This window comes from Melozone crissalis, unplaced genomic scaffold (genome assembly GCF_028551555.1).
Source record: "Melozone crissalis strain CALT ecotype California unplaced genomic scaffold, PUWL_Pcris_2 ptg000061l_1, whole genome shotgun sequence".
NCBI lineage: Eukaryota > Metazoa > Chordata > Aves > Passeriformes > Passerellidae > Melozone > Melozone crissalis.
In genome coordinates this window covers 5,274,603-5,300,898 of record NW_026535839.1, presented here as the reverse complement: position 1 = coordinate 5,300,898, position 26,296 = coordinate 5,274,603, and the positions used below count along the sequence as shown (strand labels likewise).

At 44.6% G+C, this 26,296-nt stretch overlaps 2 protein-coding genes across 3 annotated transcripts; one reads left to right on the top strand and one right to left on the bottom strand.

Annotated features, from left to right (window-relative positions):
- The first annotated feature begins 283 nt into the window (after positions 1 to 283).
- Positions 284 to 7,946, top strand: CNOT8 (CCR4-NOT transcription complex subunit 8). Its single transcript, XM_054287908.1, has 7 exons — positions 284 to 352; positions 1,575 to 1,774; positions 2,962 to 3,155; positions 4,530 to 4,691; positions 5,431 to 5,575; positions 6,205 to 6,315; positions 6,619 to 7,946. The coding sequence occupies exons 2-7, from the start codon at positions 1,658 to 1,660 to the stop codon at positions 6,766 to 6,768; spliced, it is 879 nt and encodes a 292-aa protein (XP_054143883.1). The 5' UTR covers positions 284 to 352; positions 1,575 to 1,657; the 3' UTR covers positions 6,769 to 7,946.
- A 918-nt stretch (positions 7,947 to 8,864) lies between these two features.
- Positions 8,865 to 26,259, bottom strand: GEMIN5 (gem nuclear organelle associated protein 5). Of its 2 annotated transcripts, none has more exons than XM_054288060.1 (28): positions 26,074 to 26,259; positions 25,619 to 25,773; positions 25,005 to 25,186; positions 24,518 to 24,669; positions 24,173 to 24,304; positions 23,192 to 23,324; positions 22,656 to 22,815; positions 21,831 to 22,043; positions 21,081 to 21,166; positions 20,500 to 20,594; positions 19,757 to 19,893; positions 18,650 to 18,723; positions 18,077 to 18,258; positions 17,839 to 17,978; positions 17,261 to 17,432; positions 16,822 to 17,049; positions 16,242 to 16,355; positions 15,919 to 16,047; positions 15,525 to 15,620; positions 15,118 to 15,255; positions 14,631 to 14,778; positions 14,391 to 14,510; positions 13,303 to 13,513; positions 12,510 to 12,767; positions 11,743 to 11,905; positions 10,557 to 11,118; positions 10,023 to 10,119; positions 8,865 to 9,462 (listed from the first exon to the last, which is right to left on the bottom strand). In XM_054288060.1, exons 1-28 carry the CDS (start codon positions 26,255 to 26,257, stop codon positions 9,307 to 9,309), a joined length of 4,617 nt encoding a protein of 1,538 aa, XP_054144035.1. In that variant the 5' UTR covers positions 26,258 to 26,259; the 3' UTR covers positions 8,865 to 9,306. The 2 variants fall into 2 exon arrangements, with proteins under 2 accessions (XP_054144035.1, XP_054144036.1); XM_054288061.1 differs by having other exon boundaries at positions 24,173 to 24,301.
- Positions 26,260 to 26,296: the final 37 nt, after the last annotated feature.

Below are 26,296 nucleotides of genomic sequence, written 5' to 3'. Positions count from 1 at the left end.
CCCCCCTCCCGCGGAGCTTGGACTCGCCCGCCATTTGGAGCGCGGGGGGGGGCCCGGGCGAGCCCATTAGACTGCGGGGGGGGGGGCAGGAGGAGGAGAAACACGAGCCGGCTAGGACTAGGCGCATGCGCAGTGCGGGCAGCGCGGCCGCGCGCAGTAACGTACCCGTCCCCCTCCCTCGCCCCGCCCCGCCCCGCCGCGCGCGCCGCCCGCTCCGCCATGTCTCGCTCTCTCTCGCGAGAGGCAAAGCGGCGCGAGACCCGGAAGCGCCGCCCCTCGCGGCGGGGGCCACTCGAAGCCATCGCGGCTGCGCGGGGCGAGAGCGGCGCGTCCCGGCCGCGGCTGCCGGGAGGTACCGGGGAGCGGGGCGGGCGGGCAGGCAGCGACACCGGCACCGGCACCGGCACCGGGACGGACGCTGAGGGGGCAGGGCTGCCGCTGGGGTTCGGGGGGCGGCGGCGCGGACAGCGGCCCTCCCGCTCCCTGGCTGCGGTGAGCTGCGCCCGGCCGCCTCCGGCTGTGAGGGGGCCCTGAGGTGCCCCCGGGCCGGGCCGGGCTGTGGCGGTGCGCTCCCGGTAACTGCGGCGCGGGGCCCGGCCCGGCTGAGGCGGAGCCCTCCTGCAGGCGCCTGGGTGCGGTTCGCCGGTGTTACTGTGGGAAAGGGGCTCAGCCGGGCTGTGCCTCTGCTGCCACTGCCGCTGTGCCAGGGGAACACCCCCTGCAGCCTGGCCCAGTTCCATCAGAATCCCACATGGGTTAGAAGGGACCACAGTGGGTCACAGGTCCAACCTCCCTGCTCAGGCAGGGCCATCCCGGAGCGTGTGGCACAGGATTGAGTCCAGACAGTTCTGGAATATCTCCATTGAGGCAGACTCCAAAACCTCTCTGGCAGCCTGTTCCTGTGTCCAGTCCCTGCTCATGTTCTTCCTGTTCAGGAGAAACTTCCCTTGCATCACTTTCTGCCCATTGTCTCTTGTCCTGGCATCACCAAGATGAGCCTGGTTTCATCTTGGCACCCTCCTTTAGATATTCATACCCATAAACCTCATGCCCATGAGTGTTCTCTCTAAAGCATTCTGTTATTGTGTTTAAACAATTATCTTCATCACAGAACTACAGAAGGGTTTGGATTGCAGAGGACCTTCAAGATCATCTCATTCCACCCTCCTGCTGTGGGCAGGGACACCTTCCACTAGCCCAGGTTGCTCAGAGCTCCACCCAGCCTGGCCCTGAACACTTCCAGGGATGGGGAAATAGTTGAGGGTTACAGATGAGGATTCACTGCCTGTACATCTTGTGCCCAAAGTGTCAAAGCTTGTGCCAGGAAAAGGAATATAGGGATAATGATTCTTTACATAAATAACTGGACTGTTGGTTGTGCATCTGCTCTTATATTGTGAGAAGATGCTCTAGATTTCATTCAGCATGTTTACAGAAAGTGATAAAGCAAAATTTGGTGTGAACTTTAAGTGGGTTATTTGAAGGTGAAAATGGAAGTGACTGACTCCTACAGAGCATTTTTCACATGTCACTCTTCCTTTACTAAAACATATTTATTTATCTCTTTAATGCAGCACACTGATAAGATTGCACAGCTTGTGATCCTGCTCTGTCATTGGAGTTCAGCATCAGCTGCCTTTTCTCTGGTCCCTGCAAGATGCCAGCAGCCCTTGCAGAGAACAGCCAGGTTATCTGTGAAGTATGGGCCAACAACCTGGAGGAGGAGATGAGGAAAATTCGGGAGATTGTCCTGAGTTACAGCTACATTGCCATGGTAAATGTTTTATACTTGACCTAATTCCCTTAGTCAAGAGGTTTTTTGGGGTTGTGGATAAGTTGATTCTTGGGTGAGAAATGATTTCTCCCCATCCCTCAGTCAAACTGAACTAGAAGAGGTGAAAAAATAAAAAGCTGTTTGGTAGCTTTCCAGAATTTAATACAAGCAGTGCTGAGTATGGATTGAGTGAAAGGAGGGGAGGAGGGAGACCAACTTAAAAACCTGAATTTATTTAATATTTAGCTATTCATAGTGTATTGGTTTGTGCAACAGGAAAATGAAACAAGTCACAATTGGGTTTAAATCCTGTGATTGTTTTTCTCCTTCTGATTATGAAAGATGCTATGGGGCTGGAGGTTAAAAGACCTGCAAGTGACTGTCAGCCAGCTGAGCTGCCTCCTTTCTAATAAGGGCAGATGTTGATTCTTAGGGAAGAAAAATATTCTGGCTGTAGATAAGATGTTCAGAAAGCTTTGTTTAAGAAGAGTCTGCTCTCCCCCAGGTGGGAGGAATCTCCTCCTGCTCTTACAAGTCTGGATCTGCTTGGCAGCACCCCAGTGTGTTAGATAAAGAACTGGTTTTAGCTCTGATACTGTAAGTTCTGCCAGCTTTGCTTAGGAGCACTGAACCTCAAGTTATGAAGAGTCCTCATAAAAAGTGTGGCAAAAGACAGGTGTCTTTGCAGAGTGTGTGGGATTTTGGTGTCAAATTCAGCTGTGGAAGTGAATATGATTTTTGTGTTAACATTTGTCAATGAGAAATGAACTTTTTGCTTCTTTTCAGTCTCACTGAAAGTGTTCTTAGGGTTTGTTTGGGTGACTGTGCTGTAAGAGTAGACATAAACCTCTTGGGCAAGGGAGAGATTGTGTCAGGTGCACAGCACTGGGTTTGTTGGGAAAGATTTTGTGTATAGGCAGGAGAAGCTCAGTGCCCCAGTCTGAGGGTAGAAGCAGTGTGGCAGTTTGGTGACAGCACACAGTCTCTGCCTGAGTAAGAAGTTTTTCATCCAAAAGATGATTTTTCATCTAACAGACAGCTGCTGTTGCTGAGGTGTGTTTGTGTGACAGTAGTTTTTGCTAATGTAGGCACTGAGTGTTCCTCAGAAGCAGGGAAGGTTTTCACTCTCTGGGCTGTCCTGGTTCCCAGAGAATCCCTGGTGAAGCTGAGTTTTCCCTCTGTGCCAGGACACGGAGTTCCCGGGCGTGGTGGTGAGGCCGATCGGTGAATTCCGCAGCTCCATCGATTACCAGTACCAGCTCCTGCGCTGCAACGTCGACCTGCTGAAGATCATCCAGCTGGGCCTCACCTTCACTAATGAGAAGGGGGAGTATCCTTCTGGCATTAACACCTGGCAGTTCAACTTCAAATTCAACCTCACGTGAGTCTTTGGGCTTGGCATTAATTTCCTGTTCCTTCTGCTTTGGCAAATGTCAGTGTCTGTGTGCTCATCACTGCTGGCTGCCTCTGAGCAATAAGGATCCAGATTCTAGTACTGACTATGTGGGAACCTGTTTTGGAGGGCCAGGAGTTAACAGTGTATCTGGAGGTCAAAGTCTAAATTCTAAAATTTAGAATTCTAAAATTCTATCCTTATTACCCTTTCTCTTCATAATTTTGTGTGCCATTTTTTTCTGGACCAATGGTTGAAACTTCATATATATATATATATGTGAAACTCCATCTCTTTCTGCTAGAAATAAATGGATGTGCTGCTCTCATCAAAAAGAAAAAGACTTCTTTACAAATCCATGCTTAAGTGTAAGCTGGGATCTAAAAGCATGTTGGTGTGATCATCACATCTGTTCAGAATGAATCTTTTTAAATGGAGTGTGGCAGTTCTTGTCTCCTCCATACTGTAATATCCTGGCTTGCAGCTGAAACAAGTTTCATTATCCCTTCCCCTGTAATTATAAAGATAAACTCAGCATAATTACCACTAGAGCTGTCTGGAAATAAAGAAAGGGTTTATCTGGCAAAACCACATATGTAGAGCAAATCAATCCATTTTTATGAAACTATCATTGGAAAGCATTACAAAAATTTGTAGCTACTATGTGCAGATCATCCAGTTCTTGACCCCAAAAGTTGCACTATTTACTCCACAAATTTGTGAGCCTCTTATAAGTATTGAAATCAGTGTGAAGTGCTGTGTGATCACTTGACTGATAGAACTTGGCTCTGTTTCCTGCCCCTCAAATGACAGAAACCAGTAAAGAGGTCAGGTTCCTGCTCAGCTCTCCACCAAGCACATCATTCTTGTCCTGCTTCCTGAGTCAAGGGTGATGCAATTCTGTTTACTCCCCGAGATGGAGGTGAAGGTGCTGATAAGGTGGTACATGCTGTGGAGTGAGAAGGAAAGATGTGGACAGGAATGATGGTCAGTGCTTTAGAGCTGCACATCTTCCTGTTTGGGGGAACTCCTCTTTCCTCTGGGCCTCATCTGTGGTGCTTCCCTTCACCTTGCAGAAGGGACATTGTTCAAAACAGTCAGTTATGGAGCTGGAATCTTTGGAATTTGCACTAGCAATGGAAGTGTTAACTAGTTATGATCATAGAACAGCTTGTTATTGCTGTAGGAGGCTGCAGTGGTATTGAAACTGAGCCAGTTTGAATTTTCTAGAGGGACAAACTGGAACCCAGGAGTATCCTACTGGTTAATCCAATTCTTGACATAGTGTGGGGAGAATTTTTCTAAAATGAGCTTGTCTTGGCAGCACCCTGAGTGCAAACTTGCTTTTTCTTTGTCCTTCAGGGAAGACATGTACTCTCAGGATTCCATAGACCTCCTTGCCAGCTCTGGGCTGCAGTTCCAGAAGCATGAAGAGGAAGGGATTGACACCCTGCACTTTGCTGAGTTGTTGATGACGTCGGGGGTCGTCCTCAGTGACAGTGTGAAATGGCTGTCCTTCCACAGGTGGGTCCAGGATGACCCTGTTAAGTCTCTTCTTAATTCTCTGCATTTTCCATGGAGATTCACAGATTTTAAGGAGAAAAATTAGCAGTCCTGCAGTTCTTAATGTAGGCTTCAAGATATGAAGGCCAAGTTTAAGAAGTGAGGACACTTCATGGTCTGACTTCCTGACTGCTTGTAAATCCTTTTGCTGTTACAGTTTCCCTCCCTTGAAGAAGTTGAAATGTGATTTCTGCACTTAGTAAATGCATTGTAAAGGATTTTGTTTCTTCTTCTTCTTTACAATGTTGGTGGTGCTCTGAATTTCCACCTGTGTGGTTAGGATATCTTTCTTGTAGCATTTCAACCAACTTGATCAGGAAGCCTCTGGTCCAACATGGTATTGCAAATGAAAGGACTTGCCACTACCTCCTTCTCCCTCAAGAGATACTTGCAGGGTGTCCTTCTTTTCTGTATTGCCCTTAGCTACAGAAATATGCAGAGTTGGGAAGAAGTGTGTATTCTTTCCAACGGCTTAGCTGCTCCACAAAAGGCTAGTGAGGGCACTTGGGGGGCATTCCAAAGTCCTGCATTGACATAGAAAATCAGGATGAGTTCTGGCTGAGATCTAGAGTTTTATGAATGTCAGAAAATGTTAAGACTTGAAAGGCACAGCAGGTGAAATTCTGTTGAAAAACGAGGTACAGTACCTTGGGTTTTAGTACTGCCTGCTTATCTGGTTTCTCTATGGTTTTGTTTTCAGTGGTTATGACTTTGGCTACATGGTGAAGTTGTTGACAGACTCCAGGTTACCAGAAGAGGAACATGAATTTTTCCATATCTTAAACCTTTTCTTCCCATCTATCTATGATGTGAAGTACTTAATGAAGAGCTGCAAAAACCTCAAGGTACTTTTATCTCCCCAGTAAGCATGTGATGAGTACCAACACTGCATGTACAGGAATACAGGTGGCAGAACTGCTGCATATGTTGTCTTAAAATGGGAATGTGTATAAAAGTAGTGACAGAGAAGCACCTGAGACACAGTTTGGATATTGCCCTCCCCAGTTTCAGACTTAGCAATGTGTTTATTATAAAGGGGACATTGCCACAGCCTTCTGGTTTGTTTATCAGAGGCTAATTATAATTCAGCATATTTATGTTTCCCATGAGAAGGTATTTCTTTTACATGAAATATTCCATGGCTTAACTGATAAGAGGGTTGAAAGTAATTTATCTACTGAATCACAGCCTTGAGTAAAGGGAGGGAAAGGCCCAGCTTGTGTAACCCATGAATGTACCCACAGCTATCTCAAGTATTTGCAGCAGGCAAAGAAGGCACCTAAATTTGAGGAGAGTTATTTGTGCACTCTTGAACACCATTTCCCACTGGGTTTCACTCCCAGCTGGAGGGTGGGTGCTGCTGGGATCTGCATTGGTTCATCATACCCTGTTTGCCCTCGTGTTTTGGAGGAATGTGGCAATTTTGGCAAGAGATAAATGTTCCAAAATAAATTCTCTTCTGTTCTCTTTGCAGGGTGGCCTTCAGGAAGTGGCAGACCAGCTGGATTTGCAGCGAATTGGACGACAACACCAGGCAGGATCAGACTCTCTCCTCACAGGAATGGCATTTTTCAGAATGAAAGAGGTAATGCAGTGTTCTTCCTTCTCCACTTTCTGTCCATAAATGTCAACATGTATAATGTGTTGTTTGTTTTGGTTTGGGATTTTTGAGCCTTGTGGCCATCACACTTCAAACTGTCAGGAATAGGAATTGCTGATTTTGGCACAGACTTGTTCTGTTTACTCCCCTTTCATTGCTTACTTTAATTTGCACACTCCATCTTGGAGGTGGCTGATTGCAAATGAGCTGTTAATTAACACTGGATGTTTTCTGATTTAGAGGCCTAATTAAACAATACCTGTTTCTCTCTCTTTTTTTAATCTGCAGTTATTTTTTGAGGATACAATTGATGATGCAAAGTATTGCGGACGACTGTATGGCCTTGGCACAGGAGTGGCTCAGAAACAAAATGAAGATGTGGACTCAGCCCAAGAGAAAATGAGCATTTTGGCCATTATCAACAACATGCAGCCGTGATGAGCGGTGCCCCTCAGCAGAACATGTTTACTATTTTGGCAGCTGCTGTCCTCAACCATTTTCCCTAAACAGTGTCTCAAACAAAAAGCATCTCCAGTACACAGGCTGCACCAAGCCTTGCAGTTTTGCTGAAGAGCTGCATTTTCCTTTGAAACCCAGAAGAGTTGACTGATTTCCTAATGCCAGCATTTGTGGTTTGCTATATTTTTAATACCAAGGGCAAAGGACAGAATCTACTGTGTATACCTCTGGTTTTTTCCTCTTTTTACTGTACAGAATCTGCAAGGAAGATTTACCTGTAGAATATTGGGTAGAGCTGAGGGTTGGGAAATGCAGTGAAAATGGACACAGACATTGCAATTTGTGTTTTATAAAGCTTATTTTAAAACTTCTGCATGTTGTGAGGGTGACAGCTTCACCTCATGTGTTGCTTATTTTACCTGTCTGTGGAAATTGCTCCCTTTGATCACTGCAGAGGTTTGGGAACAGATGACATTAAAAATGATCCTTGCAGCTAAAAATATTCAGAGATTTGCTTTAACAACAGAGGGGATGGAGATTAATGGAGCTGATTTGATCAGCACTCCTTAGTTTCTAATTCTCTGTTACTGCTTTGACCCATGCTAAGCCTCAGCTCTGTTCTTACGGGTATTAAGGAACTGTTCTGGAAATACACTCAGAGGCCCAAAATTTCACCTTTGACAGGGGATTGGACCAATACTATGACTTCAGTTTTCTTCAACTTAAACCTACACATTTTATTCATCTCATGCAGCACAACTAAGTCAGCATGGACAAATATTTGTTCCTCTTCTCCCCCCTGCTTCTCCAGCCCCTAATTTTACAATATGCTTAACAGGTAAAACAGTTTCTGATTATTTTTCCTGAGTTTCTGGGTCTTTTTCATTATAAACACCTGAAAAGTAGTTAAGACGATGAAGAACTTGGGATTCTGACTTTGAAAAACATTCTATAGTATTTTTTTAACAGCTCTGTAATGACATTTCTTAAAAGAACAAACCCTTTTGGATATGTCAAACTTAAAACTTTTTAAGACTTTGTCTGGCATTTTCAACAAGCTTAATCCAATATTAAAGAGTTGAGGTTTAGAGCTGGTATTTGAAATGTTTATAAAGACTAGTTTTTATTTTTTGTAAAATAAATTTTTTTAAACCAGGCTTTGTTTTGGATTTTCCATCAAGCACTAGAATTTCCACAGTTGAGGCTTTGGAATCTGAATTTGGGAGATACATGCCTGAAGATGCTGAAGTTTGTTTCCTTTACCATTTAGTGAAATGTCTTTGGAGCTTCTTGTACAGTAGCTGAGGAAAGCTGAGCTGAAGAGCTCTGGCAGAGTTGTGTTCTCTCCCTGCTTCTCTCTCAGCACAGCTCAGTCTGCTGCAGTATTCCTGCACTGCAGAGTGGCCACTTAAAGGGACAAATTTGTGTGTGAAGTTTTCTGCTCGTCTAAACTCCAGTGGCTCCTGCTCTAAGTGCAGGAAGGCAGTTTGGTGAAGCACTGGCTCCCCCGCCTGGTTTTCAGGTGCTTTGTAAGGAATTGAGCAAATTCAAATTGGTGGCAACACTGCCTCTGTAGATGTGTGTTTAATAAGTGATCTTGTTCAGTCGAACCCCTGGCTTTCACCTGCTGCTCTTGAAGTTGTTCTGAGGCTTTACTCAGCTTGAAGCAGGAAATCTGTCAGAATTTAAGTTTGCATTTTGGCTGGAAGAATCTGGAACAACTTTTGATCTAAAAATCCATTACTCCTCCTTTTAATTTTTAAACAATAATCTTTACTGTACTTGAAACTTTCTAAATTCATGATGCACACTTTCCCCCATGATTTTTTTTTGCTGCATTTAAAACCTTGCTTCTAAAAATGACAAAGACATGCTGTGTTCACTAAAGCTTATGTACCCTTGTGCTTTTCATAGAAGTTACTTTTTCTAATAAGACAGACAAAGCCTTTAAGGAAGCTGTAAGACTGGTCAAAATACTGCATGTTCAAAACTGCAAAATCCAGGATTGGTTTTGGTACTTTCTAGAACAGCACCATTCTAGAGAACTTATTTCTATACATCAAATTAAATACCAATTCATGGTGGTAGAAGACTTTATTTCAAGGAGAGAAAATAAACTTACAAAGCTTTTAAGAACAATACTGGCCTAAGGGTCAGTTTGCTTACAGAAACCATTGATTTTCCTGAGGGCAGCTACTCTTCCTCCTCTGCTGAAAGACTACACAGCTGCTCAAAACTTTCTCTTGCATGTAAATAGCAAGAGCTTTCAATAGCATAGTGTCCAACAAATAACAAAAAACTATACAAAAATCAGTTATAACAGTTCACTACTGCTTTTCAGTTTTCTAACAGTCTCCTTAAATAAGTATCAGTGGCTGAGCACAAGTGGATGTGAATAAACCTGACATTTGGTATCAGTAACAGCCACAGCCATCAAAAGAAGCCTTCACTTGAACAAAGAGCAGCCTTAGTGTTGAGCAGCTGGAGGTAGCCCAAGGGAGGCTTTGGTCTCCACTGTCATGTCAAGAAGCTCCTGGCAGCCTTTTTGTAAACAGCAGCACCACCGTGGTTCCTCAGGAGAGCCAGAGCCTGTTCCTGCAGCTCGGGAGGACACTGGGATCCCAGGTGAAGAAGCACCAGGCAGCACTCCAGCACGTCAGGGAATGGGAAGACCTGCAAAAAAGGACCATGAGGTGATGTCTACAGTCTATATTACAGTGCTTCAACATCATCAGGCAGCTCTCTAAAGACAAGGCTTTGTAGCATTCTCAGAAGAGTCAGATGCATTTTCTCTTCACATTTATCCAGGTTTGCCCCCTCTTGCCCAATCACCATGGTTACATGCTTTTGAATGTGTTATGTGTACTTTCTACAGTTCTTTATCTATAAAAGTCATTTTATAGTTTAAATTTTTGATTTCATTGTTTATAAATTTTTTCATACATAAGTAGCAGGGGATTACTCTTAAAATCCATGGGATGATCCATACAGGATATCTCACTGAGTTCCCCCACACAGTCGCTTTAGCTTTGCTTTCCAATTGCATGGGGAAAATTATATTTGAAAGAAAAACACCAACACCACCCTGCTGCCACGTGTCAGTTCTCTCTCAAAACTGCCACAGGATCACAAGGGGTGTCACTATTCCTTTCTGTGTGAAAGGGATTCTATGGTAAGGCCGCCCTTACAGAATGACTTTTTTCAGAACTGCAATGGCTTTTCTGAAAACTTACCTTTAAATTGTCTGGGAATTCAGCTAATTTCTGCTTTGCATTCAGAAGCTGCTTTGTGAGCTCAGGGAGTGTAACTGGTTGCTTTGCTTCATCTTTGCTGTCAAGAGAAGAGCAGGTGTCATGAGTAACTCTTTTGTTAGGTGACTGTGCAGCCTCCCTCCTGGACAAGGAGCACAGGAGAGAACTGGCTGAGTGGTTTATGCACTACCTCATTCTTGCCAAAGTCCCAAACCAATGTTCAACAAAGAAAACTATTAGATCATGCTCAGCCTTTTCATTATCCTCCCTTTTTCAAGCTGCCCTGTTTATTCACTGTAACAACACCTCATGCATCACAAAACTCTTCAGCTGCACTGAGTTTATGCAGTGGTGGTTCAGCCCAGGGGAAATGCAAGATTTCTGAGCTCTATATTCAAGTGTTCCTGGCTGATGGGCTGGAGATTAGAGGCAGTCTAGGCAAAACAAGGAATTTCCTGCACAAACACACAAAAAAGCAACACTCTTCAACACACTCATTCCTGTGCTGAGTCTTACCAATTCATCTGGTTGCTGTCAGAGCATGGTTTGTCTGATTCAGTCTCTGAACTCTGTTCCAGGTTGCTTCCCTGGGTGTTGCCATTTGTGTTTTCCTGGAGATTGTTCCTCTGCTGCTGATGCTGGCGGATCATCTCTGCTAAAGTCTCCTGCACCTCAGCTATGTCCCTCTGGGTGTTCTGCAAGGCAGCCATCTCTTCTGAAAGGAGCACTTGGCAACCCTTCAGTGCTGACTGTCTGTCTGCCACACCAACTGAATCAGTTCCTGAGTCACTCTGTGTCTCACACTTGGAAACTTCAGTTGTACTGCAGAGGTTTTCACCCATCTCAGCTGCAGGCTGAACCGTTTCCTCAGGGGTTGGGTCACCTGAAACACAGCTCTTCTCAAGAGCTGTCTGCTCACTGGGACCCAACACAGCCTTCTGCAGGCCAAGGGAGTCTTTGGGTGAGTTCCACCACAGGTTATAGAGCTCTCTGTAAGCCACAAAGCCCTCCAGACTCCTGCAGGCATCCATGCTCTGAGAATTTGTGCTGTCCAGTTTGTCTCTCAGGTCATCACAGCCTAATAATGAGAAAAGGATTACAAATGGTTCACTGGAACTTTCCAAAGACAATGAGCAGATCTGGTAAATGAACCAAGAAACCCTGGAAACCCAAATCAGGAATACCCTGGAAACCCAAATCAGGGATTTACTCAGATGCTCGCAGAGCAGTGCACAAACTATGAAAGTAAAAACATCTTTGGCATCTTTGTGAATACAATATTCTCTTCTAGCTAAACTCTTCTCATCAGCTACAGCAAACTTCCTTGGTCTCAAGCTGCAAAACACAAGAGTCACATAATCACAAGCCACAACATAAATGCACTGCATAACCTACAAAGAATAGAGGACAAGTTGGAGTATGTGTTGCTGTGAAATGCGCACAGCATTCTAATGTGTCCCTCACAGAAGAGAATTCACTCAGTTTCCTACATCCCTCCCACCAGGTGACACAGCTGAGCATCCTTCCCCACTCAGGAATTTTCACTGCCCAGTGGCCTTTGCACTAGCCAAATTCCACAAGTTTCCACAGACATGTCTATGTCTTGCTGCTTCCAAACATTATTTTGGAACATTAATGGACAGAGCTGTGCTGGCAGGAAAGAGCCCTGTCAGTGCCAGAAGGGACACAAGGAGAGACTCACCCTCAGGAAGGATGATACTGCAAATCTCCTGCATCAGAGTGAAATTCCCAGCATCAAAGCTGCGGCTCACAGCCCCAAGAATACTTTTCACTGCCTCATCCCACATACCCAAGTGACAGCTCAGGGCTGCAAGGGCCAGGTCATGGGAGATATGGAAAAGTACCTAAAGGAAGCACCAGAGAACACAGTTAATAGTTTTACTGCATAGTGTGAGCTTATGACAACTGTGGGAGAGTCCAGAAGCACATGACTTGACCAAAAGCAATTTTAGTGACAATACAATTTACACAGTCTCCTTCATGCAGGAGGTAGAGCATTTCTGCATCACCTGGAGCTGTAAAATCAGCCACTGTGTCTTAGCAAACAGATGAGAAGGGGGAGCAGCGACTCACTGTGGTCACAGAGAAGAGCTGCAGGAGCACCAGTCCATGGACAGACCTTGCAAACTAACTTGACAACAAGCAGCCCTTCCTCCCCTAACAGAATCACTGCTGAGACTACTCAGCTCTGTCACTCACTCCCATCCAGCACATCTCAGTGACCTCAGTGCTGATCCCAACACCCTGTGTCAGTTCTTACCCTGCACAGAAACAAACTGCTGGCTACACAAACTGTCCCAGCAGCTGATCATCCCTCTCCCAGACTAAACCCCCATCAGAATGCAGACATCAGCTCCCTGGGAATGGCTGCTGCAACACCACAGAGTGGCTGGGTTTACTGCCCACCCAAGTAAGGATTTGTGCCTGCACAGATCAAATTCCATTTACCTGCTTTGGGTGTGTGTTGCTGGTTGAAGGAGGATGCTCAATCCTGCCAAGCTGCTCCTGTGCACAGGTGGCTTTTTCAGTGGTGTCCATGCCCAGCACATTCTGCCACACTTGTGTCACCATGTCCAAAAATGGGGCCTCTCTGTTCAGCTCCCAGCTGTGGTAACAGGGGGGCACAGGGCTCTTTTTCTCACAGGGATTCCTCTCACTGAGGCAGCTGCAGAGCAGCTCGTTCAGGCAGAAAACCAGTCTCTGTCCCTTTAACAGGAGGGAAAAATAAAAAGCACTGAGCTGCTGCAACCATGCAAACAATCCCTTGCTGACCACAGCAGGCAGAGTGACTTCAGAACATCAAGCCTGGGAGCAGCTCCTTGGTGACAGAGCCTAAGGGATGTCAGAAGGAAACCTCAGAGCAAGCCAAGGCAGCCACCTGCTTCTCAGTCCACAAAAACATTTCAAATCTAAGCCTCCAGCAGCTGGGCTTAGAGTTGGCTCATTTGTTCCTTTAATATAAACAGCAAATACTTAATTTCTTTTCATGATCAGTATTGCACTTCAAAGAATTCCACTTTTCTCTACAACCTCCCATATAACAACAAGCAGAGTCTACACACCCCCCCCACCATGACCACTCCATAGGGCCGTTCCAATATACTCCCAGAAAAATATTTTGAAGCAAAACCAGCCCAAAAGACCAACTGAGGACTATGAAGAAATGAGAACTGGTGCCAAGTTATGTTAATCTGTAGAGAGACAACACTGAAGAAGGTGGAAAGGAAAGGACCAGACTCACAAATAAAGTTTTGTGCTGCTGAAGGACTTCCTGAGCTCCCACCCAGTTCCTGGATAACAGCAGGTCTTGGGCACATCTCAAAGACAAAGTTGCTGACAGCTCCTCTTCCCCAGATATCAGAGCAAGCTCAGCAGCAGTTTTAAGAGATGCCACATCTCCCTTTTTTGACAACACTTTAACTGCATCATAGGGTGAGGAAGCTCCCAGATAACTGAAAAAGATAAAAGCAAAACAAACTGATTGGTACTAAAATAGCTTTAAAATTGTATTGTAACACAGTAGCATAAATACACAAATGAAGATGACCCTGGATTTTCCACAGGTTTTCAGAGCTCTCATCACTTTCTCTTATCAAAGTTTACTACAGACATATGGTGAACAATCTGATGCAAAGCCACAAAGGGGAAGTCACACAGCCTAAAAGTCAGGACTGAAATCCCTGATGGTCTGCATGCCACACATGGCTTGGATGAGCAATAAAATTAAACAGAATCAGGAGACAAAGGTTATATACAGCTGTTTGTCCCTACTGCATTTCTCTGGGTTTCATTCAAATCCTTTCACAAGAGAGATACCCACAAAAATGCCAGAATTTACATCAGCATCAAGCAGAGGACACTACTGCAGCCAAAATATTTCAAGGGATATTAGTAATTTTGGTAGTCACAAAGTTAAAACACTCCAGCTGGAGCAGGATACCCCAATGACCAGGATATTAGCTAAGGCTTCAAGAAACTCAAGATGAACTGCTGCACTCTGCATGTTTCCAGTGGAAAGGTTGGAAATCTCACACAGCCTTTTTGTAGACAACTAATCTTAGTCTTGCTAAACGAATTTTCAAAAACTTCCAGTAATGTCTGTGGAAAGAGATGGCTCTACTGTAACATGGCATTTGGACTTTCTGCTCTGAACTGCTCTTTGGAGCTTCTCTTCCCACCTACATTAAGGGGAAATTTTGTGAGATCAGACTCAGAAAGCACCTCAGACAACCAGACCAGTTAACAGATTTCAACTGGTACAAAACCAAGAACCTTCTTTGTTTGAGGCATGGAACCAATTCTGTCTTTCTTCTCCCCAGCAGCACTCACCATTTGGCAGCCATGGAATAATGACCATCCTTTTCCAGCAGAGCTGCCCAGCTGGTGTAGAGCTCCTTCAGAAGTGGATCTTCTGGTCTCAGCCTGGCCTTGGCCATTACAATTGCTTCCCTAATGCACACAAGGGAAACCAGACAGAAAAGTTAATCTGTGTGCAAAGAGTGAACCAAAATGCTCAATCTACCCACAAAAAAACCCCAGATAAAGTGCTAAACATAAATATAAAGCAACCTGTAAAAATTGTTCACTTTCAGGAGCTCAATAGCCTCGTAGACTTTATGGATGGACAGGAGATGGGAGGCAGCCTTCACATACTGCTCCTGAAAACACAGCTGCTTGGCAAAGGCTTCCACTGTCCACACCCAGGCCTGGTATCCAACTGCAAAAGAGAAGGCAACACCATTGGAGGCAGTTTCATGACTGGAAGAATTCCTGGGTGATACCATCACTGCTTTCTTCAATCTGTACCTCTCTGCCCCAGGTTAGTTTTTTATTTCTTAACCATCCTAACACAAGTCAATGAAGCAGGGCAAAACTAAGGCTTGAACATTCACTGCCAGTAAAGTAACTTAAAAGCACATTTAAACCAGCAGCAAGCTGTAAGGACTGCTAATCATGTCACAAAGAACTAATTCTGAGTTTCTGTCCAGAACCACCAGAATGAGGGGACCCTTGGCAGCCAATCCCAGCAGTTGATGTGGTGCTAGAGCAAACCTACCCATGGGTGCCATGGCTACCAGCTGGTCTGTGAGCTGCCCCCTCTCAGCAGCTGCCTGCAGCACACCCTTCATGTCTCCTTTCCACAGCATGAGCTGCTGGAAGAGCTCTGCATGCCCATTCTCCAAGTGGTGCTTTCCTGTTGGAAGCAAACACACTTCCCATCAGCATCATTTGTCACAGTAAAATAGCTTGGCAAAATGGAAATCATTCAAGATCAAGATAAGGCAGGTTTACATCTGAAAGATGTAAAAATTATCTGGGAAAAAGATGCATATTCTTCTCACACAGAGCTTCATTCTTAATCCTAGACTGTAATCCACAGTAAAGAAAACTCAAGCATTTTTCCCAATTTGTTTCCTACTTGAATAAAACAGTTACAGGGGACATATTCTTTATGCCACTTACCTTCCATATCAATCATCTTGTGCAGAGAATCCCTGTCTGTGAACAGCCCCAAGTGGATGCAATCCTTGAGGTCAGGGGACACATCTTCATTATTATCTAAACCAGATAAGAAGAATGAATATTTAGGATTTAACACAAAGCTGGGAACAGGAATGTGCCAAGTCACTGTACCACTCAAGTGCTGGCAAATACTTCTGTCTTCTACTTTCTTTCCTGTACAGCAGATTTAATAATTTGCTGATCAACACTCAGACCTAAGTTTGATATCACACCAAGTCACTCTCTTTGATAAAGGTGAGGATTTAAAAAAAAGTGCTATAGTTGAAATCAAGTCCCTGAACACCTGACTTTGAGAGCACCTACCCTTTAAGTATTTTGAATTTTATACTGGTACCTTTAGTTTTCAGGCATGCAGCCAGCCTCAAGCAGTCCTGATGCAATTCTTCTTTTGATCTGTGATCCATTAATGTGCTGAAGGGCAGGATAGAACGAGGCTTCCTCTTCTTCAGAGAGGCATCAGGAGCTGAAAAATCAGACAATTTTAGTCACTGTTGCTGCATTTAGAGCAGAACCCCTCAAACTATTTCAAAAGCACCCTTTTCTTTCTCTGGCATTAATTTGGTGTCACATTAGGAAGGGAAGCTGCAGTCAAACAAGTCTAGAATGGGGAACTCTGCCTTGGTACAGGACTGTTATAAATCCCTGAAACGTACTAACTTGGTTTCTCTTTAGGTGGATCCTTTTTCACAGGAGCAGCTTTCTGGGTCACAGAGGGCTTTGGCAAGCTGAGTGCAGAATAATCACATGCAGATGAAGATGTATCCCTGGACACTGTGATTTAAAAAAAGGAAAAGCAATGAATAGAAATGCACACAGAATAATTCACATTCTGTTACATTAATTTTGAAATAGAAACCAAGCTTTGCTTTGCCACAGAATTTAACAGCTTTTTAGCGAAGGCAAATATCAAGAAAACAGAGAATTGTCAGAAGACTAAATGAGATGTCAAGGGACACCAATGAAGATCCATCAGTATTATAGGATTTATCAATGCTGATCAAAAATGACATTGTTTCAAATACAGTAACTTCACCAGGCCAGAATTTTGTTATCTAAAGACAGTTAAGTCCCAAACTAGTCTAGAAAATCATAAAAGGCATTCTAGAGCCTTTTTCCTTCAAGTGGATAATTCCAATAAAACCAAACAATAAGAAAACCTGCATGAAAATTAAACTTGGTGATGGTCTGAGGGCTGAACAGTCTGGGAAACATTGAACTAAGAGGATTTGATTATTACCAGTCACAGAGACTTTATCAGCCAACTCTGCCTCCTGGGCTTCTTTTTCTCCTTCATGGTCTGACACTCCATTTTCCTCCAGCAGCATTTCCTTCATGCTCTCATCTCCATTCATGGCATCATTTGCATCCTGCTTGCCTGGACTCTTGCCTACAGGCTTTTTCTTCTTCTTGGCTTTGACTTTTGGCTGGATACTTCTTTTCTTCTCTAATTCTATACTCTTTTTGCCTAGGTGCAAAATTAAAAAGTGCAAAATTTAGTGTAATAACTGCCCAAATCTCAGGATCAATATTTAGTTTTTAAATAAGATTACTCAATTTAAACCCAGACACAGTTTATTCCTGAAGAGGAAGAGGCAGATTTGGAATTCAACATGACAACTCCCAATTCTCAGCTCCAACATCACCTCAGGGAAGATCTTCTATTTGAATACACTCACCCTGAGGAGGCCTTGTGTGCTCCTGCTTGGAGATGTGCCATTTGTGAACAGAGAAATCATCTGCCCCTGTATAAACACAGTCTGGCTCCACTGGGGACCACTGCACACTCAGCAGGCGGCCCTGGTGCCCTCGGTAGTTGCTGAGTGGCTCCTCCTTCATCACATCCCACACCTGGGCAACAAGAAAGAAATGCAATTGCTCAAAGTCACTTCTGCACCTAATTCTCTGCATTTTCTCATGATTTGCACAGGTAGGAGCTTGTCTTTTGGGATTTTGCAGGGGTATTTCAAACATCAACATGCCCATAGAGAAAATGCAGGGCTTCCTTTGTTTGCATTGATACAGCTGCCCAATATCTTTCTTTTCTAAGGGTGCAAAAATGCTAATATGAAAACCTTAATGACAGCACTTACAAATCAATCCACAAATCACAAAAATCTGCATATCAGATATCCAGAACCAGCAGATGGTTAGTAAAGGTAAACTTGCAGTACTTCAATAGTTTATCTCACAAAAACAATGATCAGCTGTGGAATGGATGATTTGAAATATAATTCTGAGGTGTTCTGGACAATACCTGTGCAGTGCCATCATAGCAAGCAGACACCAATCTTCCCTCGTGGTGGGGACTCCAAGAAAGACTTGTGATTTTAGCTGTGTGCCCAGCCAGAGTTCGAAAAGGCTCCGTTATTGTCAAAGGATTTTCTGAAGAGTTCTCTGAAAGAAAAAAGAAAAATTATTGAGGATGGTCAGAAAGACAAAACACAAACCCAAAAAAGATGCCAAGATTTGGAATATAATCTGCAAACTGTTACCTACAACACTCTTCAGATTATGCACATAAATGGTGGCATTGATGGAGCCTGAAGCTATCAAGTAACTCAGCTCTGGCTGGGTCCCGTGCTCGTGGTGCCAACGAATGGCATTGATCAGTTTGTGGTGCTGCTGGATTGTGCAGAGCAACTTCAAGTTTGGTGCCTGAAATATTTCAATTGAGCTGAAATGTAAGAACAACAGTGTAAGAATTTCAGTAGTGGTGAAAATGGGAACTTTTTTGTTATCTTGCATGAGCAGAACTGCAGATGTGAATTAGAGTAACTGAGTTTGTGCTTTCTGGAACCAACTCAAATCCTGCTGTCATTGATCAGCAAAAGTGCATTTCTACCATGAGTGGATCCTTGAAACAGAATTTAATGTGATAATGAGGATCCTCCATGCCAAGAGCAGCTACAACAAATAAGAGCAGGGAATTCTATATTATCAGTATACAAATACATCAGCAGTGAAAGAACAGAGACAAACCAGGGCAACAAAAAATACTTTTGCTTCATCACAGTGACTGAAGTCAAGATCAGCAGACACCACCTGAACCCACAAGTGGGACATACCCATCCTCATTGCCAAGAGCCAGGAGTTTGCCATCTGGTTTCCAGCTGACCTCTGTCCGTGCAGGCAGCTTGTGCTGCAGAAAGAAGACAAAATTATTGCCAAAACCTCTTAAATCTCTCTCACATACATCCAACAGAGCAAAGCTGGCAACTGGACAGAGCTGCAATTAGTCTGCAAAATGAAAAATCATAACAGTATCCATTGCTTTTGTAGCAGTGGCATAAATCTGAGCAATTAAGATTGAAATTACTGATGCAAGAACCAATGATTGGTTTTTGCTGTTGTTTAGTTCTGAGAAGTATTTTGAAGTTCTGTCTGGATTCCAGCAGGACATTGATGTTTCATATCCTTACACTCCTTGGAAAGCACCAGACATTGCAAGCAAATTCTTTCACACTTCAAAAGAAACCAAAGTCTACTTTTAATTATCTGCATTCATTTGAATGCAGATAAAAACTACATACAATTTACAACTCAGATACCTAAATATGATCATTTCAATGCCTCTAACATTACTCTCTTAACCCCCAGAGAGTCTTAACTCAAGGAAGAAGCCAAAACCCAGCTGAGACAAATCAATACCCCTGGATTGACTCCAGCTGACTTGAAAGAACTGAAGATCCAGCCCACTTCACTTATTTTATACTTTCAACTAAGAAATGACTGATCACACTTGAGCAGATACTCAGTGATCACCAGCCACCCTGCACTGTCTGCAGTATAAATGGAAACAGCCTCTTACAAAATCATGATTGTTTTACATGAGAAACTTGTTTTCCCACACAGTTTTAAACCCAAACTCTACCTCCCATTTACCTTTCCCAAGTAAATTACACTGTAAAAAATGAAGCAATTGATGCCAGAAAAAGATGTGCCATGTTGACACCAGGAGAAAACAAATACCAACCACCCTCTTCAGACACAAATACATAAACTCTAAATAGTTTGACTCAGTGTCACTGCAGTTCATCCCTGGAGACTGAAGGGTTCAAGTTTTTTGCTACAGATACATCAAAAAGGCAAAATCAGAAACTTAGAATTACAAGGCCATGGAAACTCTGGTGTGATTAATATGAATCCATAAAACCCCTCAAATTCATACTCACTTTGATTGAATTGGTGTCTCTGATGACTTTGTTGATGTCATTTGCTTCTCCATTAAGCTTCCAGGGATTGTGCTGAAAAACAATTCCGTCTCCAGCACAACTATATAAAGTTACAGAGGGCTGTTCACTTTCTTCTCCTATACAACAGAGAAAAAGAGCTAATTACACTCTGTGCTTCATCACTCTTCACAGAACTAATCTCTCCCACCATAAATCAAAGCATTATTTCAAAAAGCAATATACATCCTTCAATTGCCTGTGGTCCAGCAGCAGGAAATTCTCACAGTACAACCTTCTAAAAGGAGTTCTCATTTCTACCAACAGATCCTTCATAGCACCAAAAACAATAAAATTCCCTTTAAATTTTGGTCCCCAAAAGAAAAAAATCCAAGTTGTGTAAGAAGGGCTAAAGTTCAAATGGCAGAAACTCTGGAACTGTATTTGGTTTGATGCAATTGCTGCAGGAAGCCTGTGAAGTTTCTGGCCTGGAACAGCCTGAAGCCAACCCAGAGGTGTGAGGCACTACTCAAAACTATTTGTTGAAGGTACCAGAATTCACAAACTACCAAAGTGTTTAGCCTTCCTGTTAAAATTCCTCAAACAGAACACATTCTTAGCTGCTCCAAAGGATTGCCATCAAGCAAATGGGCTCCTCTCCTAAGAAGGGAGGGAATAGCAGCTTCCTGGCATCTGGGTGCTCTGCATGGACATTCTGCTTTGTCACAAGGTGCTGGAAGACTCACCAGAAATCAGAGGAGGAGTGGGAGGACCCCAGGCTAATGTGTACACTGTCTTCTTGTGGTAGGTGCTGGAGATCTGAGGTGGCTTGTTCTTAGCACTGGGCAGGGAGATAAGGAAGCAGGGGCAGTCAGATTTCAGCAAATGGAAATGAAAAGAAGATAAAATCAAAGCAACATACTTGAGACACCAGGTGTTCTAAAAGCCATGGCTTAACCATGTTTCTTTAACATCTGCTCTAGGACACTACTAAAATTGCAACATAATTGTCCTGGTGACCTTCCCCTCCCCGCTGCTCCTCCTTCCCTGAAAATGCTTTCCTGGGTAAAGTCTTCCTGTAATTGATGTCCTCCCACAGGTGATCTCTGGTCATGCCATTTTAAGTTAACCTCAAAGCAAGTTCACCTTAGAAGCTCACAGACATGATGCAAATGAAAGATGTACTGAAAATCCACCTGTTTGACTAATTTGAATTTAATCTCACTCATCTAACAGCAAAGGTATCCCTGAGGAAAGATCACACCAGCTCTGAGTGGCAACACACCAGCAGATCTGACACTAATGAATTTGAAAGCTACTTTTTCACCTGCTGGACAAGGTGTCAAATATGCCAACTTTTCCATCATCTGTTCCAAAAGCCAAGGAGCCTTCCTTAGTTGGATGCCAGGATAACTGCAAGAAAAACATAAAGAGACACAAAATGACCTAAGTTATAATCACTTTACTGCTAAATAATAAACAAAAGCAAAAGGCTGAAACTGATGAGCAAGGACCTTATACCAACCCTTCCAACCACAGCCACTTGATTTGACCACTCTGCTCTGAGTACCAAAGGTTTTCCCCCTTTCAGTTATGATGGGATAAGATGCAAGGGCCTAAAATCATTAAAAATGCTATTTGATACCTACATTACTAAACAGAAAGAGCTGCCAGCTATTTTACCAGGCAGTAGCTTTGGACCAACCGGGGGTTAAACCCCAACTGAAGACACCTATGTTGGTTGTATTGGCTTTTTGTGTCTGTCAAACTTCCTAGCAGAGCAGGGCAACCATGGGTGAGACAAGGAGGGAGGATAAAGGTGAAAAAGTAACATAACAGCCAGCTGGACTTCAGCTTGTTTCCACTAGATGTAAATGCAAGGTTATAGGACTGTAAATAGGTCTAAAAACTTCTTGCCAGATTCTAAAATGTATTGTGCACAGAAAGAATTGGGTATAAAATGAACAACATGGCTTTATCTCATTTTAGTTGGGACAAACCTTCAGAGCGAAAAACATACTTGAAAAAAATGGAGTGAAAAGGATAAGGGAGGGAGAAAAAGGAATCCAACACTTACTGCTGTAACCTTGGACTTTATGCTTTGCCAGAAGGTTTTAACATCATAGACGTTGTTGATGGACAGAGTATTCCAGACTCGGATCATGCTGTCCCCGACCCCGATGGCGAGGCAGCCCGAGTCCACGGGGGAGAAGGCAAGGCTGTAGACAAACCCCCCAAGGGAGGGCATGGTCCAGCTGCAATCCAGAGTGGACAGATCCCAGCATTTCACCTGAAGAATATTAGAGGGACAAGGAATGGTTAAATACAGAGTGATTAAAAGGACAAGAAAAACAAAGCAGAAGTGAAATGAAGAATCAAAGGGTCAAATGCAAGGCTTGGCAGGATGGGATCTGCACCCATGGATCCCATGTCACAGACAGGGCTGCAGTAGCTGCAAGACTGGAATAGACATAATGAATATATTTTACTAAGTTTCTCTTTTAATTTCAAAACAGGAGACACTCTGCTGCCTGTAAAAGACCAAAATTTTTTTAAAAATCCATAAAAATAGTTTTTTTAGTTTCTACAATTAAATGATTTTAAGAAGGAAAACCAGGTTTTTTAAAAGTGAAATACAGAGGAAAGGAAGTGTAAAACCCCTTTCATTAAATGCTTACTATTCAAGTCTAGAATGTCATAAGCATTCACTCCACCATGGTAAGAGACTGAGCTTATAAACTAACAGAAACAAACACAACCTGTGCTCAGGACAAATGGTAGAAAATGATCTTATAAAATGAACCCATTTCAAGAGAAAAACCGTGGCCCTAGAAGGGTTAGTCTCACTCAGTCAAACTGCATTGTAGAAGCATTCCGATGCTAATTTTTAAATGGTTCTTACATCTCTGTCCATTGAAATGGAAAAAAGGAGCTCTCTGTCTTGGTGCTTCACAGAGCTGAGATTGAACACAATTCGAGAGTGGTTTTGTCCTTCTGAAGATCCCAGAAGAGTCCACTTGCGTTTTCCAGGCTGGGTCAAATTCCAAAGGAGCAGTTCTCCTCTGCAAAATTGAAATTTATTTAAATTTTTCACTTCAGAAGAACAACACAGGCCCTATACAGACTATATGATAAATACACAGGAGTAATAGATTCTGCAGACATCTGTGAAAAACCACACACCCAAACTCCACCTGAAAACTGCCATTTAGTTCCAGTAGATGGGCAAAACCAAAATTAGTGCTGTTAGCAGTCAATACTCAGATTTTTGGACAAATTATGGGACAAACAGTCACTTTCTCCATGTCTGAACTCTAACTCTTGGCCCGTTTTCTCCTGTAACACTGGACAGGAGGGAAAAAGGGGGGGTCTTTTCTACTCAGCACTTCTTCAGCAGGAACAAATGGCTCTGCAGCTGCTGCTGGGTGTCCCACTCACCCAAAGGCACTGGACAGGATGTCTGAGGGGTGGCCAGCAGGCCAGTGCACCGTCAGCCAGATGCGCTCCTTGACCGCCGGGTCCACGGCTCCCCCTCTCCTCTTGGTGGGTGGCAGCTTCAGAGTCATCACACCTGCAGGACAAGGAGGCATCACTGCATCTCACACATCCAAATTCTCAGTGTCTTAGGGTGGAAATGCAAGAATTGTGCACTCATGCATCAAATGCACTCATGTGGCTGAGTGGGCATTCTATCACCATCTGTTAGAGGTGGGGCAGTTATCCTCTGTTAACTGGGCATTTTCTTTATCTCTTCCACAACCAATGCTCCCTCTGGAAAATCATCTGTTCATGGGCCACTGAGCGTCCCTGCATGGCTGATAAAATTCCATCATCCTATTGGATCCTCCACCCAGGGGGAGGAGCCAAGCATTCTGACCTGGACACAATCTGAGGTTTGGAAAACTATAGCAGCCTTTTCCACTGGATTCCCAGAGGAATTTCAGGCCCATTTCCACCACCCCTGGACCTTCAGAACAAAACTCCACCCTTCTACACGATCCCTGCTCCAGCAGAACCACAGCTGGCACTGCAGGAGGGTTGAGCCACCATTTAATGGGACTGCTGCCACCACCCTGACCCACAGGGTGTCAGGTCATGTTCTGACCTTGGCGGTGTTGTTTGGTATTACTGCATTTTTATTTTTTTTCCTAATAGAGAACTGTTATTCCTACTCCCGTATCTTTGCCTGAGAGCCCCTTAATTTCAAAATTATAATAATTCAGAGGGAGGGGCTTTGCATTTTCTGTTTCAAGGGAGGCTCCTGCCTTCCTTAGAGGACACCTGTCTTTTCAAACCAAGACAAACAGAAGAGTCCTGTGAATCTGCAGCTTCAGTTACATTCCCCATGCTTTCAGCACAAAAGGCAATTTGCAGTTCAGGAGTTATTTCACACCTTGTTATTGTTTATCTCTTACTTACTCCTGCCTCTGGTGCAGCTCCATATTCGAATGGTTTGATCCTTGCTTCCAGAGGCCAGGTAACAACCTTTCTTTGTGGCTGTGTCCTGTGTCACCTCCCCATTTGGAACCTTGCTTTCTTCTGAAGGAGCTGCTGAACACCATTGAAGTCATGTTATTAGGCTTTAAAAATCAAAGCTTCATAAAAAATGAGCTGAAAATTATACTGATTTGTATCAGAACAGATTTTGTTGAACTTATCAGTTGCTTAGCTAATTCCTAACCTTCTGTAAAAAATTCAATCCTCTAGAAGGACATTTACATGAACTAAAAATTATTCCACAAGTTGTTAATCATGTTCACCTACCCTGGAGCTCATCCTGCCATGCAGGTAACCTTTCCTCCCCAGGCACAGGGCACCAGGCCAGGCCATGGATTTCATCCTCGTGGCCTCTCAGCCGGTGCACGACTTCTCTCTTCCTGCTGATATCAATTATCACCACCATGCCATCCTTGTAGCTGAAAGCAGAGATTTAAATTAATGAAGGGATTCTTGGATGCTTGTGGAGTAATATCCAAGGTGATTTACAAGCTCTTTCCAGGGTCACTACCACCTTACTACAGAGAAGTCAGGCTGGACCATTATGCTTTTACAGGTTTCTTTGCTTTTGCAGGTTTATCAAATCTAAATGTTATTTCTATTTTGTTTTACTCCAAAACTAAAAGAACACCCACCAAGACCTTTTAAAATTTACATTTCAACCATGCAGCAAACCCTCACAATTAAATTCTTGCAGAAGAAGAGTGGAAAACAAAACATAGGGAAAACAAAACATTAAATAATGAGCATTTACCCAATGGCCACCAGGTTTTCATGATGAGGAGAACAGGTGAGGCAGAAAACTGTCCTGGGCTCCGGGAAGAACTGCTGGCTGTCATTTCTGTTGTGCCAATAACAAACTATGACACCTTTCTCATCACCAGTCACAATCAGATCTTTCACAAGAGGGGACCAGTGCAGGGCTGAGATGGCATTCTGAAGAAAGAGCATTGGAAAGGTTTAGAGTTGTTTTATTGCCACCTAAACACACAGAGTAACAGCAGGAAATCATCTGAGAGCAGTGTATAGCAGCACTGTGGTTTATCCTTAGGTGCCTCCATTCTTTCAGGCTTTAGAGGATGGATGGAGCTGCTGATGGGCACTCCCGAGCCGCAGTAACTTTTTAAATACACATTTAGTCTGTCCTGGGGGCACAGTAATTTGCTGAGATCATTTGAGGCGAGCTGGGTGAAGCAGCAGCTAATTACAGGGATGAACAGCACTGCGGGTTGCGCACAAAGAGCGCCCCGGAGCGCCAAACAGGATTATTAACCACAGCGGGTCTGAAACTCGCTTTTGGGCTAAGCAGCCTCGCTTGCTTTGTGTGTGAGCCCCGAAACACCCGCGGGTCCCCGTCCCGTGTCCCACCTGGTGCAGGCTGTACTCCAGCACCGGCGACAGGGTCCCGCTCTCCCAGATTTTGACGCTTCCATCGTCCGAGCTGCTGGCGCAGAGCCCGCCGTGCCCGGGGCAGTGGCAGAAGGCGAACCCGGAGATCCTGTCCGTGTGTCCGATCAGCTCCCCTGTCGCGACAGCCAGCGACCGTCACGGCCGCCCAGAACCTGCCGAGACCTCCCACGGCCGCCCAGAACCTGCCGAGCCCTCCCACGGCCACCCAGAACCTGCCGAGACCTCCCACGGCCGCCCAGAACCTGCCGAGCCCTCCCACGGCCGCCCGGAGCCCGCCGAGCCCCCGCATCCCCCGTGCCCACCCTGGGCTCCCGGTGCGGGGAGGCCCCGCAGCCCCTGCACGGTGCGGGGAACAGGGAAGGCTGTGCCGGTCCCTCCCCGCAGCCCCCGCACAGCGAAGGCAGTGCCGGTACCGTAAAACGTGGGCGCGGCGGCGGCGACATCCAGCAGGCAGATGCGGTGCCTCGCCGCGAAGCCGAAGAGGCGGCCGTCGCTGCTGACATCGCTGCAGCGGCTGCTGTACCAGTTGGGGGAGGCGGGCAGCGCCCGCACGCCCATCCCGGTTCCTGTCCCCGTTCCCGTTCCCGTCGCCGCCATCGCCCCGGATCCCCCCGCGCCGCCCCACGTGCTCCGGGC

Coding starts and splice junctions, on each gene's coding strand:
- CNOT8 (XM_054287908.1), top strand. CDS start 1,658: ATGCCAGCAGCCCTTGCAGAGAACAGCCAGGTTATCTGTGAAGTATGG. Junction 5,576..6,204: donor AGAGCTGCAAAAACCTCAAG/GTACTTTTATCT, acceptor TTCTCTTTGCAG/GGTGGCCTTCAGGAAGTGGC. Junction 6,316..6,618: donor CATTTTTCAGAATGAAAGAG/GTAATGCAGTGT, acceptor TTTAATCTGCAG/TTATTTTTTGAGGATACAAT.
- GEMIN5 (XM_054288060.1), bottom strand. CDS start 26,257: ATGGCGGCGACGGGAACGGGAACGGGGACAGGAACCGGGATGGGCGTG. Junction 22,816..23,191: donor ATCCTGTCCAGTGCCTTTGG/GTGAGTGGGACA, acceptor TCAATTTTGCAG/AGGAGAACTGCTCCTTTGGA. Junction 11,906..12,509: donor GCAACACACACCCAAAGCAG/GTAAATGGAATT, acceptor TGCTTCCTTTAG/GTACTTTTCCATATCTCCCA.